The sequence below is a fragment of the Prionailurus viverrinus genome, chromosome A1 (genome assembly GCF_022837055.1).
Source record: "Prionailurus viverrinus isolate Anna chromosome A1, UM_Priviv_1.0, whole genome shotgun sequence".
NCBI lineage: Eukaryota > Metazoa > Chordata > Mammalia > Carnivora > Felidae > Prionailurus > Prionailurus viverrinus.
The window spans coordinates 128,378,436-128,394,975 of record NC_062561.1 but is presented as its reverse complement, the minus strand read 5'-3'; the positions used below and the strand labels follow the sequence as shown (position 1 = coordinate 128,394,975).

The 16,540-nt window shown below is 36.2% G+C and overlaps 1 protein-coding gene across 3 annotated transcripts in view; it reads left to right on the top strand.

The window, feature by feature from the left end:
• Positions 1-16,540, top strand: part of PDE4D (phosphodiesterase 4D) — a 1,415,237-nt gene that overhangs the window by 673,222 nt on the left and 725,475 nt on the right. Inside the window, exon 1 of one of the 3 annotated variants that reach the window (XM_047855204.1) lies at positions 14,280-14,855. The exons of the other annotated variants lie outside the window; for them this stretch is intronic. Within the exon in view, the coding sequence (XP_047711160.1) occupies positions 14,590-14,855 (266 nt within the window). The 5' untranslated portion in view covers positions 14,280-14,589. Of the gene's footprint in view, positions 1-14,279; positions 14,856-16,540 lie in introns of those variants that run through there. 3 annotated transcript variants of the gene reach the window in all.

Below are 16,540 nucleotides of genomic sequence, written 5' to 3'. Positions count from 1 at the left end.
CTCTGTTCAGGGACGTCATGTTGGTCGCCTGAAATTGACTATGAAGGTATTTATATCAAGGAAATCATCAAGTGCTACAAATCAGGGGTTGATTGTTTTGCTGACAGTCTAGACTTAAGAAAGTAGTACAGAGAAATGTTAATAATACAGATTAAAATTAAGTGTGCTATGTTTGCAGCCATTGTATTAGAACACACAAAAAGTGAGGGAACTTTCCTATGGAATTTTAAAACCGTGATCTGATGCAGCAAAGAATTGACCCTAGTCACTGACAAATGAGTGAAATCAAATATACGTCTTTGTTGCTTCACTTTTGTCTTACTTGTTAATGTAAACCAAATTATCAACCCACAGTCATGTAAGAACTACACTCTTGTCAATTGCAACCTCAGTTTGGTTACATATACAAGAGTTCAGCAAAAAACCAATGAATGTATTCTGTGGGAATCAATTGGCTTTATAGAATTCAAAATTAAAGGCTATTGTGTAGTTTTTATTGTTTGTAAATTATGTGTTACATATACTTGGTATAGTAAAATTTATAATAAATTTTACGTGTCTATTTTTCCCCAGAAGGTTGTTGTTAAACATTTACAATGCCACTGCCAACCCATATGGAAAAATAGTCATCATCATTATTCACTTGAAAGATGCAGCTAAAATCATAATAAGATATTACTATACCTTAATCACAGCGGCTAAAATTAAAAGAACTGAAAATACCAAGTGTGGGCAAGGATATGGAGTATCTCTTCTCACACAGTGCTGATAGGAGTTTAAATTGGAAAGATCACTTTGGAAACTATTTGGCATTATATACTGTAGGCTAAACATATACTTGCCTATGATGCATCTATCCACCCCTGGGCATATACTCAACAAAATGAGGGCTTATGTCCAATAAAATATATAAGCAAGAATATTCATTCCAGCTTGATTCATAACCATGCAAATTGAAAACATATTAAATGTCCATCACTGGTAGAAAGGATACATAAATTGCAGTGTATTCAAACAGGGGCATACTTCAGAGCAATGAAAGAGATTAATGTTACAGACAAGGTGAGAATATTTTCTCAGTCATTAGGTTAGATGAAAGAATCCAGATGCAAAATAGTATATACTGTTTCTGTTTGTATGATGTTCAGGAACAGGAAAAACAAATTTATGGTGAGAGATCAAAATAGTGGTTACCTCTGGGGGAGTATTGACTGAGAAAAACATATTCTATATCTTTATTTGGATGTTACCTACATATGTATGTCCACATTAAAAAATCAAGGTGTACATTTATCATTTTTGTATTTAATGTAAATTTAGGGTATATGTTATCAAAAAAGTAAACATTCATTTAAAAAGTGGCCCCCAAGATTGACAACAATTTCCCAGTTTGGTCAGAATGCAGTACGATCTTACCACTTACATGGGAATTTGTGAATGTCTCCCTCTGGGATTGGGCACTGCCCATGCATATGCCACAAATCCACATGCTACAGCCCTGACCATTGCACTCTACATAATCTGCTTCTGCAAATGCAGCTTTTGATGACATTACTGTTTTCTGTTGCTTCTGTTATCTCTTTCCATTGATTCTGTTAGAGCTATAAGATTAATAGGCATAAATCTGAATTGCTGTTAACATTTCATTTGAGCTACGGGATTTTGCATTTTTCTAAATTCATTTTAATATTGTTAAATCTGATCTGCTCGTCTACGCTCTGAAGATTTTCTTTTTTATTTTCTTTAAAAAAAATATTTACCTTTTAAAGCAGATTTGTTCTTGGGGTTTGATTTTATCATCTAGGACTGTGGCTTTCAATCATGACTGATCATGAGACTCGCTAGGAAAGGTTTCCTGGACCTAACTCTGCTGGTTCTAATTCACTATTTGTGGGGTTCTGAGTTCTGTTTTAACATTTCCCCTAGAAAATTGTAATGATCAATTTGGTTTGGGAAACTACTAACCTACCACTTTAGCCATCCTGCCAATTTTGTGTTAGAGTCAGATATGGTAAACATTAAATACATATCGTAAAGTCTGTATCTTAAAATGCTTATAACTCTGCATATGATGGTAGTGACTGCCTTTTGGGATTATGTGGACACTGTTACTCCACATTTTTTGAGGACAATTGCCCAAGTTTTTATGAACCACTTATCCATCCATCTAGCCCACTTGGCTCCCTTGTGCCCGCAAGTATAATCTGAAAGATCTTGTCAAATGTCGTTATGAAAACCAGGTAAAATATGACACAAGATACTCATTCCATTATCTATTAGCACAGTCGCTGTCTCCAGAAAGGAAATGATACAAATTTTAAATAACCTAATTTGAATCCTGTATATTGTTGCCTACATCATAGAAGGTTCGTGGTTAATTGCTTGAATAATTTATTCAAGAGTTTGCCAGGGATTAGAATGAAAACCTCTAATTTTTATAAATCTACTGTTCTGTCTTTTGAAGATAAGGCTTTAAAACATTTCTGCAAGTTGTCTCTTATGATTCCCAGATCTTTCCTAAGCAGGTGGCCAATACTTTTGGAGAATGAGTAGGATGGGATTGCAATGAACATTCCAGATAGGTAGAAAAGCATAAATATTATGTGCACTTACACAGCACATGTACTTGGCCTCACATATTAATAAGTGTTTACTGATTTTACATAAAACCACTCCTGATGACTTCTTCCTGTTTTTTCAGCAACTACCGTAATTTTTACAAGTAATATTTACCTGTAAATATGAGGGGTGATGTGTTCTTAGGAGCAGTACATTTCACCAGTGAAGGGGACCACTGTGGTCATCTGTTTCATCACCATCATATTCAGTTAAGGAAATCGAGACCTAGAGAGTAGAGGACTTGCCTCAGGCCTTAGAACAGGTAGGATTAGACTGAGAACTGGACTCCTAGTCAAGGGCTCTTTCAGTCACACAAAAATGTTTATCTGAGGTTGCTGCACTGATACTATTGTCAGACCAGGATCCAGTGAATTGATAGTGGTCCTTATCTAGACCATTAATTTTGCTCAAGGAAAAAAATGCCATGATGCAGTATAGAGTCTTGGTCATGCATTGGAAAATTCTATGCTGATGTATAAAACAGGGACTAGGCAAGAAGGATAAATTCTCAACACAATCTATCTTTATTACAGGAAAAGCAATTTAAAACGTATTTCACTGAGTAGTGCCAGAACATTACTGAAAAAAGAAAGGTAATGCTTTTTCCTTTGAAAAAGCCCTCCATAATGTGTAGATATTGTCATATTAGAGGCACTCCAGGGAAATGCTTGGTCAACTAAAATTGTTAAAGAGCAAAAATTGAACACTGACTTGGAAGTAAAGTGAAATATATTTTCCCACTTCTGTGAATTTTAATGGTAGCCACTGATGCACTGCTTAATTTCTTCCACCCTACAAAAATAAAAGATATTATTGAGGGAGGAAAAAAAAGACTTTGACAGCTAGTGCAGGGAAATTGATGGCAGTAGAAGGCTGTTTGAGAAAAAAATGTGGGAACTCAAACACTGTTGGTGGGAGTGTAAATTGAATCAGCCACTTTGAAGAACAATTTGGCAGTTTCTATTAAAATGAAAAATGCTTATACCTTATCATTTAAGAATCCTGCTTCTGTGTATCTATTGTAAAAAAAAAAATTCTTGGGATGTGTGCCCAGTGAGGAGGTTGTAAGGCTGTTGTTTGTACGTAACAGTGAACATCTGGACACCTGAAGGCTCATCAATAGGGACATGGCTAACAGAGCTGAGAAATGACCATTCTGTGTAATACTGTGTCTCAGCTAAAGATAACAAGGGAGATCTTTGTTGAATGAAAACAAGTTGCTGAATGATCATTAAGTATGACACTGTGGTTAAAAACAAAAGCCTCAGAAAACAGAAGTATATGTTCCTCTAGGCACATAACTTTCATGACATCACATGGAGATCTAGAATTTTGCTGTCTAGTATTGTAGCCACTAGGCACAAAAGCCTATTTATATTTAAATGAGTAAAAATGTAAAAAAATAAAAATTCTGTTCTTCAATTGCATTAATCACATTTCAAGTACTGAATAGCCACATGGGCCTAGTGGTTCCTATAATGGACAAGAGGGTCTGGAAAGAGAGACACAATTGGTCATACGGTTTCCTGTGAGGAGGGCCAAGTTTGGGGATGGTGGTCTATAGGACCTCTAGATTTTTGGGTAATTTTGACAATTTTTGCTATGAGAATAGATTGTATATTACATGGATAATTTATAAAAGTAATGCATTTGTAAAATTGCAGACATGCCTCGTAATGCTATTTCTAAAACATTTTGAATTTTTAATGGGTAGATCAGTGTTAAATTGATTTGGACACACAGTCCTTTTAGTCTAACTATCTAAAATGCACAACAAATATTAAAACAAGGTGTACAAACCATTGGCTCCCTTCTTCCCTTCCTTTAACACATGTCTTCTGGGCACACTATATTTCAGGCATTTAAAATACAAGGATCACAAGGCAACCACTGCTCAGGTTGAAGAGTCTTCACCGTGGGCACAGCAGGAAGATTTCTTTGTCATGCATTATTTTTCCTTTGTAACTGATTAAATAATTACTGGCTGACTTTATGCAGTGCTTACATAATTACAGAATATAAGTGGTGGTTCTTAAACTAGTTAGATTATGTATTTATATATTAGTGTAATAAGTATTCATAGTTACTTTATTAGGGCTGAAAAATAATAATTTTGGGGAAAAAACTCATATTGTTCTTCATAATTTAGCCATCATTCGAGCACTTCCCGGTCAGAATAACTTCTTTGAAAGCACTGGAAAGAAAAGCATATACTCGCTTATACAGTTATACATAGACTTACTGGAGGATTAGGAGTATTGGGTTGATGGAAGCACACTTTCCTGATTAAGATTTTAGATGATAGAGAGGTCAGTAGTGTGGTGGTAAATCTTGAGTATGAGTGTCCTTGTCAATGCTATACACACAGGAGACTTGACTGAAAGCTTCAGCTAACTGTGAACACAGAAAAGAATGAATCTGGTGTCCTCAGATACACAATGATCAGCATCTCCATTATGTCCATAGAACTTAACACATAGTATTGATCCAGTTAAATGCTTTCAAATTAATTAAATTGCATCCAGAAAGTCATCTATAAGTCTTAGATAAGGTTTGTCTTTTAATTTCAGTTAGTAATGTAGAAACAGGCAAAGAATTTCACCATACTTGCAGGAGTGTGTTTTTCAATTTCTTTTTTTTTTTTTTTGCCTCACCTTAAAAATGCGGATCTAATATTTACTTTTAGAATTGAATCTTTTATAGTGTTGTGCTCATTTGAAAAAATAGTTTATGGTACTATTATGTAATAATGCTTACTTAGAAAAAATTGTTTTTTACATTTTTATTTATTTTTGAGAGACAGAGTGCAAGTGGGGAAGGGCAGAGAGAGAATGAGACACAGAATCCGAAGCAGGCCCCAGGCTCCGAGCTGTCATCACAGAGCCAGATGAGGGGCTCGAACTCACAAATCGTGATCATGACCTGAGCCATAGCTGGACACTTAACTGACTGAGCCACTCAGGCATCCCAATAATGCTTACTTTAAAAAATCCATTATTTATTAAAATATCAGCAACAGGGGCACCTGGCTGTACTCAGTCAAGAGTACATGTGACTCAATCTTGGGGTCATGAGTTTGAGTCTCATGTTGGGGGTAGATTTTACTTAAAATATAAAATAAAAATCTCTTCCTTGAAAAAAATCAGCAACAAATTTAAACACTACACCAATGGCTGGATATAAATTTGAAATGGCATCACCTGGGTACAAGTTAATTGCCTTCATTTGCTAGATAGATTTCAATTGCTATCAATCGCTACTTATTCTAATCCCTGGAGATTTAAGAAGGGCACCATGGACCAGTATTGCCATCACGTGGGAGCTTTGGAAATCCAAACTCTCGAGCCCCACTCCAGGCCTACTGAATCAATCTCTCTTTGGTGTGGTCTCCAAGTGATTCTTAAGTAATTTAAATCTTGAAATGCACTTGTTTGGCCTTGTGTTGCTTTTGTGCACCTTCTCACCAACAGTGGCTTCTAGATGAGGATTTCTTTGACGCCTTAGCCTGCTCACAGCCTTCTAACTACCATGCTATCAACAGAGTTGGCATTTAGACTCACAGTCCAGTTATTTCACAGCCTCTGCTAAAGTTAAGCCTTTTACAAGAGGAGGTACACCGGTTAAAGAGGAGGGTGGACTTAGCCTCAGGCTCAGAGCAGGAGCATAACAATAACTGTAAGTCCAATAGAGGCTGGTACCAGGCAGTACCTGGACTGCTCCTGGTTTTGCTGTGAGCATTCTGTTCCACTGCAGTTCAGAAGAAGAAAAGAAAAGCATATCAGAAACCTGGGAAGGTTAACATTATCTATCAGCTGTGTTCAAAGACAGGTTTGTAGTAAGCCAAGGTAAGGATTCTGATAATACCCATCTCTGGACATGCTGGAAGATGCAGGTGAATTCAGAGCCAACCAAGTTGGCTTTCATAAATCATATTAGCATATTAAAATACTAAGAGATCTTATTGTAAGGAAACCTGTTTAATTATATTCAATGTAGCCCCTTCCCCTTTTTTATAATCGCAAAAAGCTTTCTCCCCCATTCAGTGCTCATTAAAATTGAGTAAAATTAGTCTGGTGAGATACACTTTGTGGAAGATGAGTGCAGAGGTTTCTCTTTTATTAAATAATAAGATAGGTCCTGAAATGTTAGAAAATCTGACTTATGTAATAGTGAATATATGTCGCTCTGTAGTTTCATTATGTTAGAAGTAAAACAGTGCTTTGATTCCAAATATTAAATTAACTTAGGCATTGCTCTCCCACTCTGTCTCTCAAGCTGTGACTCAGATATCAGAATAAATTTTGTTACCTAGTTCGGGAAGGAATTTTCACAAGTTTCAGGGCCATAAAAATATTAGCAAGGCACCTGGTTAGTGCAGCACCCTCTTATTTTCTTAAACACTGAATATATCTTTTCTGTTTCTCTTTTTAAAGCATTATCTGTGGAACATACTATCACTGCATGCAAATAGATGAGACCATATTTCCTCAGGATGCACTTGGGATAATGATTTTTCTTAAATGGCAGCTGAAACTTGTAATCAAAGACAGCCTCTGATTTTTCTTTTTCTTTTTTCTTTTTTTTTAGGTTATAACACCTTAGGAAAGTTATAGGACTTGTAAATAGAAAACTGAGTTTCAGAGAAACTGAATAAACTTGTTCAAGTTAACTTAGCTAGTTAATTACAGAATTGGGAGTAAAACTACAGTTTCTGTGATGCCTTTTGTAAAACATGCCCCATAAATGACTAGGTTGGAGAAGGTTCTTTACAGTTAGATATGAAAAGTATCACACTAAAAATACGATTTGCTTGTGAGGATTCATTGGCTAAATATGTTAAACTTTGGAAAGCAAATTGCCAGCCACAATTATAAACCCCTGAATTATGGACACTTTCAGTGAAATACACTATTTTGTCTCATAAAAACCATGTCCGAAAAACAAAATGACTGAAACAGATGTTATGTGTCAGGGCTAGAGGGAGGCTTTCCAGGCATATTATGCTAATTTAGAAAAGACTAAAAATCCTTATCCTGGGGCTAGTGGTGGATGTGTACAGAGACTGCAAAAGAGATGAGGAATTTGTGCTCCTTGGTGTCGAAGTTTTGAATAGACTACTACTGTATGATATTACTCTGAATTTAGGATACATGTTGAGTTTTGTTCATTAGCATGTGTGTTTATGTGGACAAAAACAGCAAAATACTCTGAAGGTCTGATACAATGAACAATTTTGGGGAGTTTGGGTATGTTTTGTTTATGAAGAAATATCTATCGGAGCCTCAGAAGTATCATTGCTAATGGGCATTGGTTAGTTTTTTGAGATATTTTTTCTTCAATATGTTGAAATAGATATTTTGTAGTGCGATTAGATTTGCATTAAGTTATATGAATTCATTTTGCTAAGAGTACCTTTATTAATTTATTTGACTTTATTTTATAAATCCAAAGGCAGTATAGTGTAGTGATTACAAACAGAGACACTGGACTAGGGCTCTTTGGTTTAACATTCAAACTCTGTTACCTAGGGGGTGTGTATGACCCTAGGGAAGTTGCTTAACTTCCATGCCTCAGTTTTCTCAACTTGAAAATGAGGTAATAGTACTTACCTCATTGGAATGATTGTGATGGCCAAATTAGGTAATGATGCTAAGGGTTTATGCCTAGGGCATCTTTGTTTTGCACTTATAGCTAGTGACTTTTTCATTCATTATGGTAGGGGATGGTCTACTACACATATAGTGGGATGTAGGAGATTTTGTCAGCAAGATGAAGGCAAAGTGCTTGGCTCTTCCAACCACAGAAAAAAGACCCAGAAATAGAGAATGTTAAAATATGTTAAAATTTTAGTAGCCGTTAAAACCTATGGTTTTTATTGAAGTTTGGCTAATATTTAGAGAGGGCATTCTAGTGTATCATTTTAGCATACTAATCAGGAGTAATTCTATTCCAGACAGAACTGGAAGGTTTTATAAGTGAATGAAAGAGTGTTCCCTAAATTGTAGTGCAACTGTTTTCTCAGAAATAAAGTAAACATGCTGTGCTAATTGCTACTATAAATTGTGTCCTATAAAATATTTTTTCTTTTAAATGAAATACTGACTTACTATTTCATTAGAGGTATCTCTAACATTGAGTTTTGGTCTAGAGGGAAAAAGCACACTTAACATTTAATCTAGGAAAAAAATAATCTTTTTTTATTAAATTGAGCTGGGACCAACACATTATATGTTTAAAATATAGCTCTCATATAAATCAAGACAGATATATATATATATATATATATATATATATATAGTGTTCAATAAACCCTAGATACTCTTTTTACATTCACAGACTTTTGATGATTAATTGGATGAAACATACTTAGTTAGATGGAAAATATAATTGATTATGTTAAGAAATATCTGATCTCTTTTTGACTTCGCTATTGACTCGAATGTTCCTTACAAATACTGGGTCATTAGCCCCTTTCTTTCCATTTCTACACAAATTCATATTGAGATGCAACTATTAAACTAAACAGCCTTCAAGATTCCTCCAAATTATAGTACACTCTGCCACCAAATTAATCTTATGTAGATATCTCTATTATTTACTTATATCCCAAAGAAATTTTACTAATTTTTCCATAGGAAACAGTCTAAATCCAACATTTCTTGCCTCCTCATGATAATATACCTCCTCCAAACTATCTTAAAATTATTCTTCCATAGGTACCTTCTTTCAATGTCAAATTCATCTTCTGTTGCTTCTTCAAGTTACATGGCTGAGATATATATGTTACTCCTCTAAACCCTTGAGGCACTGTTTCTATTATTAGTTTGATATTTATCATTCCTTCTCTTTGTTAGAGGGGTTGTCTGTATCTCCTGTTCTCAAGTAGGTATTTTATTGTTTTTGATCTCTGCTAATCAGCCCAAGACTAATAAAGTTTTAGTGATGATGATGATGATTTGAAAAGCCCTGTTCCGCCATGTCCAGATGCACTTTTCAGTATAAGGATGATATAATTTTATCATCAGAGTTTATAATGATATAAATCCTAAATGAAAAATAATCACAATGAAAGTTTAAAGTGAAATAATTTAAGAATATAGTATTTTGCAAAATGGAAAACTACCATGGAGTTTAATAAAAGCTCCTTTGTATCAAAGGAGTACAGACATATAGATGAAAAAACACTCAGGAATTCCCCCTCAAGTTGCCCTTCCTAGAATACCGTGCCTTTGTAAGAATTTCGTGACTTGGCAGGCTTCACTGGTTGCCACGGTTATGTCCTGAGTGGAGCCAAGGGCAGAAATTAGTGTTAACTGGACCAAGAGCTCAGCACACTAAGATTTTTACTATGTTTTATAAAAATATCTGTCATCAATTTTAAATATTGGATCGGCTTTCTTTATTGGGGTCATTTGGTACAGAGTTTAAATGAGAGGCCCCAGCACTCCATAGACAAAGAAATCTCAGTTCTGTACTGTTGAACTATATGACTTTGGGCAAGTTATTTAACCTCCTTATGCCCTCATCAGTAAAATAGTGGTAATGAAATAATAGCCTAAGAGTTATTGCAGGAATGAAATGAAATGAAATGAAATGCAAGATACCTGGCACATAGTTGATATCTACCATGTATAAATTTCTGTAAGTTCCTTGTATCAGCTTGTGGCAGGCATCTTTTATTGGGTGTTGACTCTAAACCAGGCAGTCTTCTCAACAGTTTATATCATGGGTATTAACATATTTAATTTTTGCAGGATTCTTATGCAATAGCTGTTACTATTATTCAATTTCACAGATGAGGAACTGAGCCACAAAGTAAAACAGTATCATAGCTGGGGGTCAAAACAAGCTTCTTGTGGTGGGGGCATGCCTGGGTGGCTGGGTTGGTTACGCATCCAATTTTGGCTCAGGTCATGATTTCAGGGTTCCCGAGTTCAAACCCTGCATCGGCTTCCCGCACTGACAGTGAGGAACCTGTTTGGGATTCTCTTTCTCCCTCTCTCTCACTGCCCCTCCCCCACTCACACTCTCCCTTTCTCAAAAATAAAACATAATAAAATAAAAGTGTATAGTTGGGAGAAGCATATGTTGCATTCTGTAGTCATGTGTAAATCATTTTACTTTATCCATCTTTTTGAATAAGCTGCAGCACAGCTCCCTTTCAGTTGTGGGAAATCCAGCCTTACGTGTATCTTACCTACACAGGGGCACATTTTTCAAACCTTGTTTCAGAGCCTGTACACATCTTGTTTCTTATTTGTTTTGCTGCCTGTGAATAATTAGTTAAGTGAATGTTATCAAGAAATCTGAATAATCTAAAAAAACAAATTTTGAAAATTCACAAAAAGGTATTTTGGAAAATCTTTATGAAATTAAGAGATGTTATCTGCTGTTCTAGGCGTGGGTAACTTTATCAAAACATTTCGCCCACTTTCAAATTTCCACTTGTTAAAACCTGAGGCCTTATTTGGCTGTCATTTGCAGTACTGTGTTTTTCAGAAAAGTTTCTGGCAGCTGATTTGAAAGACATTTTGTTAAAAAGAAAAAAAAAGGCAAGCTGTATAGCATTCCTGTTGGAAGAGTTTCCTTGACCCTCTGCATTATTATAAAGAAAATTGCCAGTTTATCCAAACATCACCCACCTTTGGTTATCTTCAGAACTTTCCAATTTGTACTTCCTAAGGCAGTGATTTTCAAGCATGATTTTGAAACACCGTAGGGTTTTCTAAGTTTTCTGAAGGGGGGAATGGCAAAGAATTCTGAAAACAAAATTAATTTTATTTTCAAAAGGCATCATGAGTACCATATATTTTTTGAGGGATTTAGGAGGGTAATTGTAGATGTTAGGTTATTGAACAAATAATGATAGGAAATGGGAACCTGTAAACAGGCAGCCAATTCTGTGTCTACATTGGAGTCCTTTAACATGCACCAAAGCAATGGGAGATTTGCAGAATGTCTTAGTTCAGTTTTAGTCCATGTTTATCCAAAACCCTCAATGAAATTTTTTATAGGAAATTATTATATCTTCCATTTTAGCTTAGTTATTATCATCGACAAAGTGCCTAATCTCTGAGCATCCACATGACATGCCATTTATGAGACTACTAGCTTGTAAGTAATTTGCTTCTCTTAAGTGAAGGTTACCAAAAGCAAGAACATTCTGAAGCCTAGAATCTCCTGAATTCAATGAATTTCCCATTTTATGGCCTATATTATTCTTAGACATATTGATTACTTTATTTGGTAATTGAGAATCACTTTTCTGTACTTAAAATCAGACATTAAGTATCCTCAGCTTCGAGGCTCTCATCTAGGTACTTGAGCTATACTTTGTCATGTGAATTTTTTTGCAGTTTATCTACTAGAGTATGAACTCCCAGACAGTGTGGACAGAATCTAGCTAATCTTGAAATATCGCAGAGCACTTCATATCGTGCCTAGCACAAAATAAATGCCCACAAAGGTTTGATGAATGGAACTAAGCCTTTAGATAGTGGGAAATTTTTCTACTGTTGGAGAGGGAAGGGGAATGTCAGTTTGCTGCCTGCTCTTTTTTTTCCCCTCACTTTATCCAGTTATCTTAATTTTTTATTCTACAAACTTGAATAGGTTTTACATCTACTGACTACTGGGCTTTTTTTTTTTCTCCTCAAATAGTCTTGGTTATTTCTTCTTTATGGCTATTTGCACATTCTAGTTCCTTACCTGTAAGGCAGTTCTTTTTTGCCTTCCTTTCCATCAATTTTTGATCCTTCTGGCTTCACGCTTTACTCCACCTCAGCATTCCCTCATCGCTTATGCATACCTTTTTCATTGCATTTTTCTGCACCTAGATACTATCGGTATTTATGTATTCTGGTGTCTTCTCCTGACTATTGACCAGTCCTACCCATTAACTTATGAGCTCTTTGAGGGAGAGCACTGCATACCTGTTTTGCACAACTCCTAATGCAATGGTTAGTCCTTCCACATACTTTACATAAATTGGCTACTCCTTTGGTAGTATTATATTATTATATTATATTATATATATAATATGTATATTATATATATATACCACTTACATATACCATATAATATATATGCCATGCATATTATATAGTATCTTATTATATATATACACATACATATTTATACATATATATATATGTATATATAGTGCTGAAAGATATGGAGAAATGGAAATCTTTAGTTTGTTTAAACTAAGGAAGCATGCCACCAGTCTGCCATTTGAGTAGAGATGAAATCTTTAGTACTGGTGAAAATTCTTTAAGAACAATCATACCCCGATTTTTAAAAAATTGATATTTGCATACAGATTTTCTGATTAAGTCATGGCACGAATGTATGGCTCATTAAATTGTTATAGGTATACCAGGTGGTGGCCCTGTGTTTCTGTAAACAGAACCTGAGTATCCTTTCCTGTAACATTTTAAAGGCAAGGAATTTAAATTTAAGATGGAATAACTAGGGAGGGAAGGTAGGAGAAACTTTAAAAATTTACCTATTAGTAATCATAGAAACCAAAAATCAAAACCAAACAAAAACAATTAAGTAAGTTCTCCATTCTCCATTTTATCTGGATGTATTTCCTAACTCCTTCTTAAATCATTGTTTTTAAAGTAGGAAAAAATATTCTTAGGTCCTGAGAAAAGTGATTTGCTTTGAATCCTGAACTGTCTGTAGCATTGCTAGACTACTGGCACATCTCTATGCAGAGGTTTGGGTTCCCTGCCAATCCAGTTTAATATTTGCACTTCCAATGTCCATATAATGGGATTTAACAGGCTTTATTACTTGGTTACTTGCTTGAATTGTGGTAACATTTTTATTTTTTTCCAGTAACAAATTAAATAGGCAAGAAATAATTTCTTCTTCTTTCTTAATTTTAAACCTCCTTTGAGTAAGTTTGTTGAAGCTATGTTGATCACAAAAGAAAATCTTAGACTGAAAGAAAATTAAGGAAATAACTAGGTAAAGCTAGATTTATTTTATTCCTATGTAGTTGACTACATAAATTTTTGTATACCATAAGTAATGATGGAAACTTGAAAATCAGTTTTAGCTACTCTTATGAAAACAATGTGTCCCTCTGGAAGGTCATCAGTTTAAATCCAAAGAAACAACAAATACCATTCTTGGATGTAAATACTGTTGTTCCATGCTTTGAAAGGGCCACAATTAGCAAGGTTGTACAACACAACAGCAAGCTGAAATGTGTTCCATATGTGGTATTTTGAAACCTTTTGTTTTAGTTTCTAATTGGAGAAAGAGAGTCCATTTTATTCCCTTGGGATTTGTCTTCTAAGGTGCACCAGATTGTATTTAGCAAGCAGGGAAATATTCCTCCTTATCTAGCTAGTGCTTGTTTATTCTTCCCTTATAAAAAGCAAAGGACTAGCAATTTTCTTTTACGAACATGGGCTGAAGGCAGATAAATAGCCCTTGCGGGAGAGGAAGGTCAAGTTCAAAGTTTTTCTTTCCTTTGGATTCAGGAATAAGCAAATGGAAAGACTAGCCAAACAACCGAGCAGCAGGCATCTGATGGTTAAGCCCTCCCCCCAGGACTTTTTATGTACATAAGCAGAAGTCACTGGAGCAGCTGCGGCGCATTAGTTCCAATAGTTTAACAGGCTGCTTTGTAGCGCTGACAAAGCCCTGCTAACGCAGTGGCTTCCCTCCATGTTCCCCTGCCCGGCGAGCTCGTCAGTGATCTTTGGCAGGGGATCCGCAGAGGAGGGGTGACGTTTAACAGGCTTCCGCTGAGGAGTGCGCTCGCCTCCTCTACACCCAGCCCCATCTCCACGGAGAGACTGAGGCAGGCGACCGAATGATCTAACAGCAGCTGGATCCAATCTGCTTCCCTGGACATTTCCCCGGACTTGTGAGCGAGGCAGTCACTGGAAAGAGGCCAGGGAACCACGTTGCCCTGGATTGTTGCCAACTGTACAAACTTGACCGGGAAAAATGGCTCAGCAGACGACAAGCCCGGACACCTTAACAGTACCTGAAGTGGATAATCCGCATTGTCCAAACCCCTGGCTGAACGAGGATCTTGTGAAATCCTTGCGCGAAAACCTGTTGCAGCACGAGAAGTCCAAGACAGCAAGGAAATCCGTTTCTCCCAAGGTCTCTCCAGTGATCTCTCCGAGAAATTCCCCCAGGCTTCTGCGGAGGATGCTTCTCAGTAGCAACATCCCCAAACAGCGGCGTTTCACGGTGGCACATACGTGGTAAGGTTTGCACGGATGACCGGAATTGGTGGCGGTTCCCCCTGGGTGATTTTTGCACCTCCCGCCTTTCTCTTCAGGGGGTGGTAAGGGAGAACTCTCATCGTTCCTCACCTGGGATTTATCAGAAGCGCTCTACCTTACCAACAAATCCCACAGCTGTCCCAGTTAAGGCAGGAATCCTTGAGATTGGGAATCTTTGAGGTGGGTGGTTCTGGAAGTTCAATTCCTATTGCAAGTTCCTACAAGAAAATTGGATTCCAGATGTCAAATAAGAATGCAGTTTTACTCCCATACGGATGTGGTGGCGTTTCTTTGATTTCGTAAGCTAATATCCCTGCCAGGTCCTGCAACAAACCTAGGAAAGAAAGGACCAGAAAGGAGAGGAGGAAAATCATAGTTAGCTCTCCTTTCTGCATAATCCCCAGTGGAATATATATATATATATATATATATATATATATATATATACACACACACACACACACACATATATATACACACACATATGTATATGTGTGTATACATATACACACATGTATATATGTACATATATGTATGTATACACACATATATACATATACATATATATGTGTAGTGTGTGTGTGTGTGTGTGTGTGTGTGTGTGTGTGTGTAATGGTGTGTCCCCTAAAACCCATCCTTTGCTACTGACTTTAATGTACTTACAGTCTCAAATGTGTCTTGCCAAAGGAAAGAAGAAAGGGTTTAGGAATTCTGGGCAGAAAATTGCAGGTTGCTACTTGGTATATATTGTTGTGTTCTTTGAATTTGGATTCTTTGAATGTTTTGTCAATATTTTTATTTTCTTCATGAATATTGTAATCTTCTTTATAAATGGGTGGGTTTGTTTTATGCATATTTTTCTTCTAGTCTTTTTGATGATTCTTGATATTTTCTTGCTCTTGTAAAACCAAATATTAAAATATACCACTGTGTAAGCTTATTATGGCGTTTTACCCGAGAAGAGGCAATCCTTAGCTATGATCAGAGAGGGGGTTGTCTGTGATGCACACTTGGCTTATTTTAGGTAGTAGTAGGTTCTGTACACTCCCTGAACATTTTGGTAAAATGAGTATTAGTTGTGATAAAGAAAATAGCTATAACAAGAAAAATGAACCTGTTAGTTGAGAAATGGAATGATTTTTATACAGTTTTTCCATGGAAAACCAAAGAGCATGCCAGGAATGGAAAACCAAATCAAACAAAAACCACAAGCAAGACTTCTAGGAAAGGAGCAGTGAGAGGTAGAGAGAATGAAAATCTAAACTAGCAACATGGCCATGCCCCATTAATATCATAGATGGAAGTAGATGATAAAGGAAATACATATCCTGCCCAAAGAAATGTCCAACCTCAGAATTTTGATTTCAAATAGCTAGGTCTCTCACTGGAGAAGTGTTCTTGTTTCCTCTAGGATTTTAACAGATGGCATTTCTAAGTTCAATCAGATACAGTGCTAATAAGAGGGGTAAGAAAAACTATATTTTTTAATCTTGAAAAAGAAATTATGGAAAAATGACTTTTCTCTGAATAAGATGTTGAAAAAAAATTGTCAGAGATAAGTGGTGAGTGAAGGACATAGCTACGCACTGGGAGATGCTCTGAGACAGAGAAATGGCTTGAGACTAGAGCAACAAAGCTGCTTGAATTCGTAGAGAGGCCGGAGC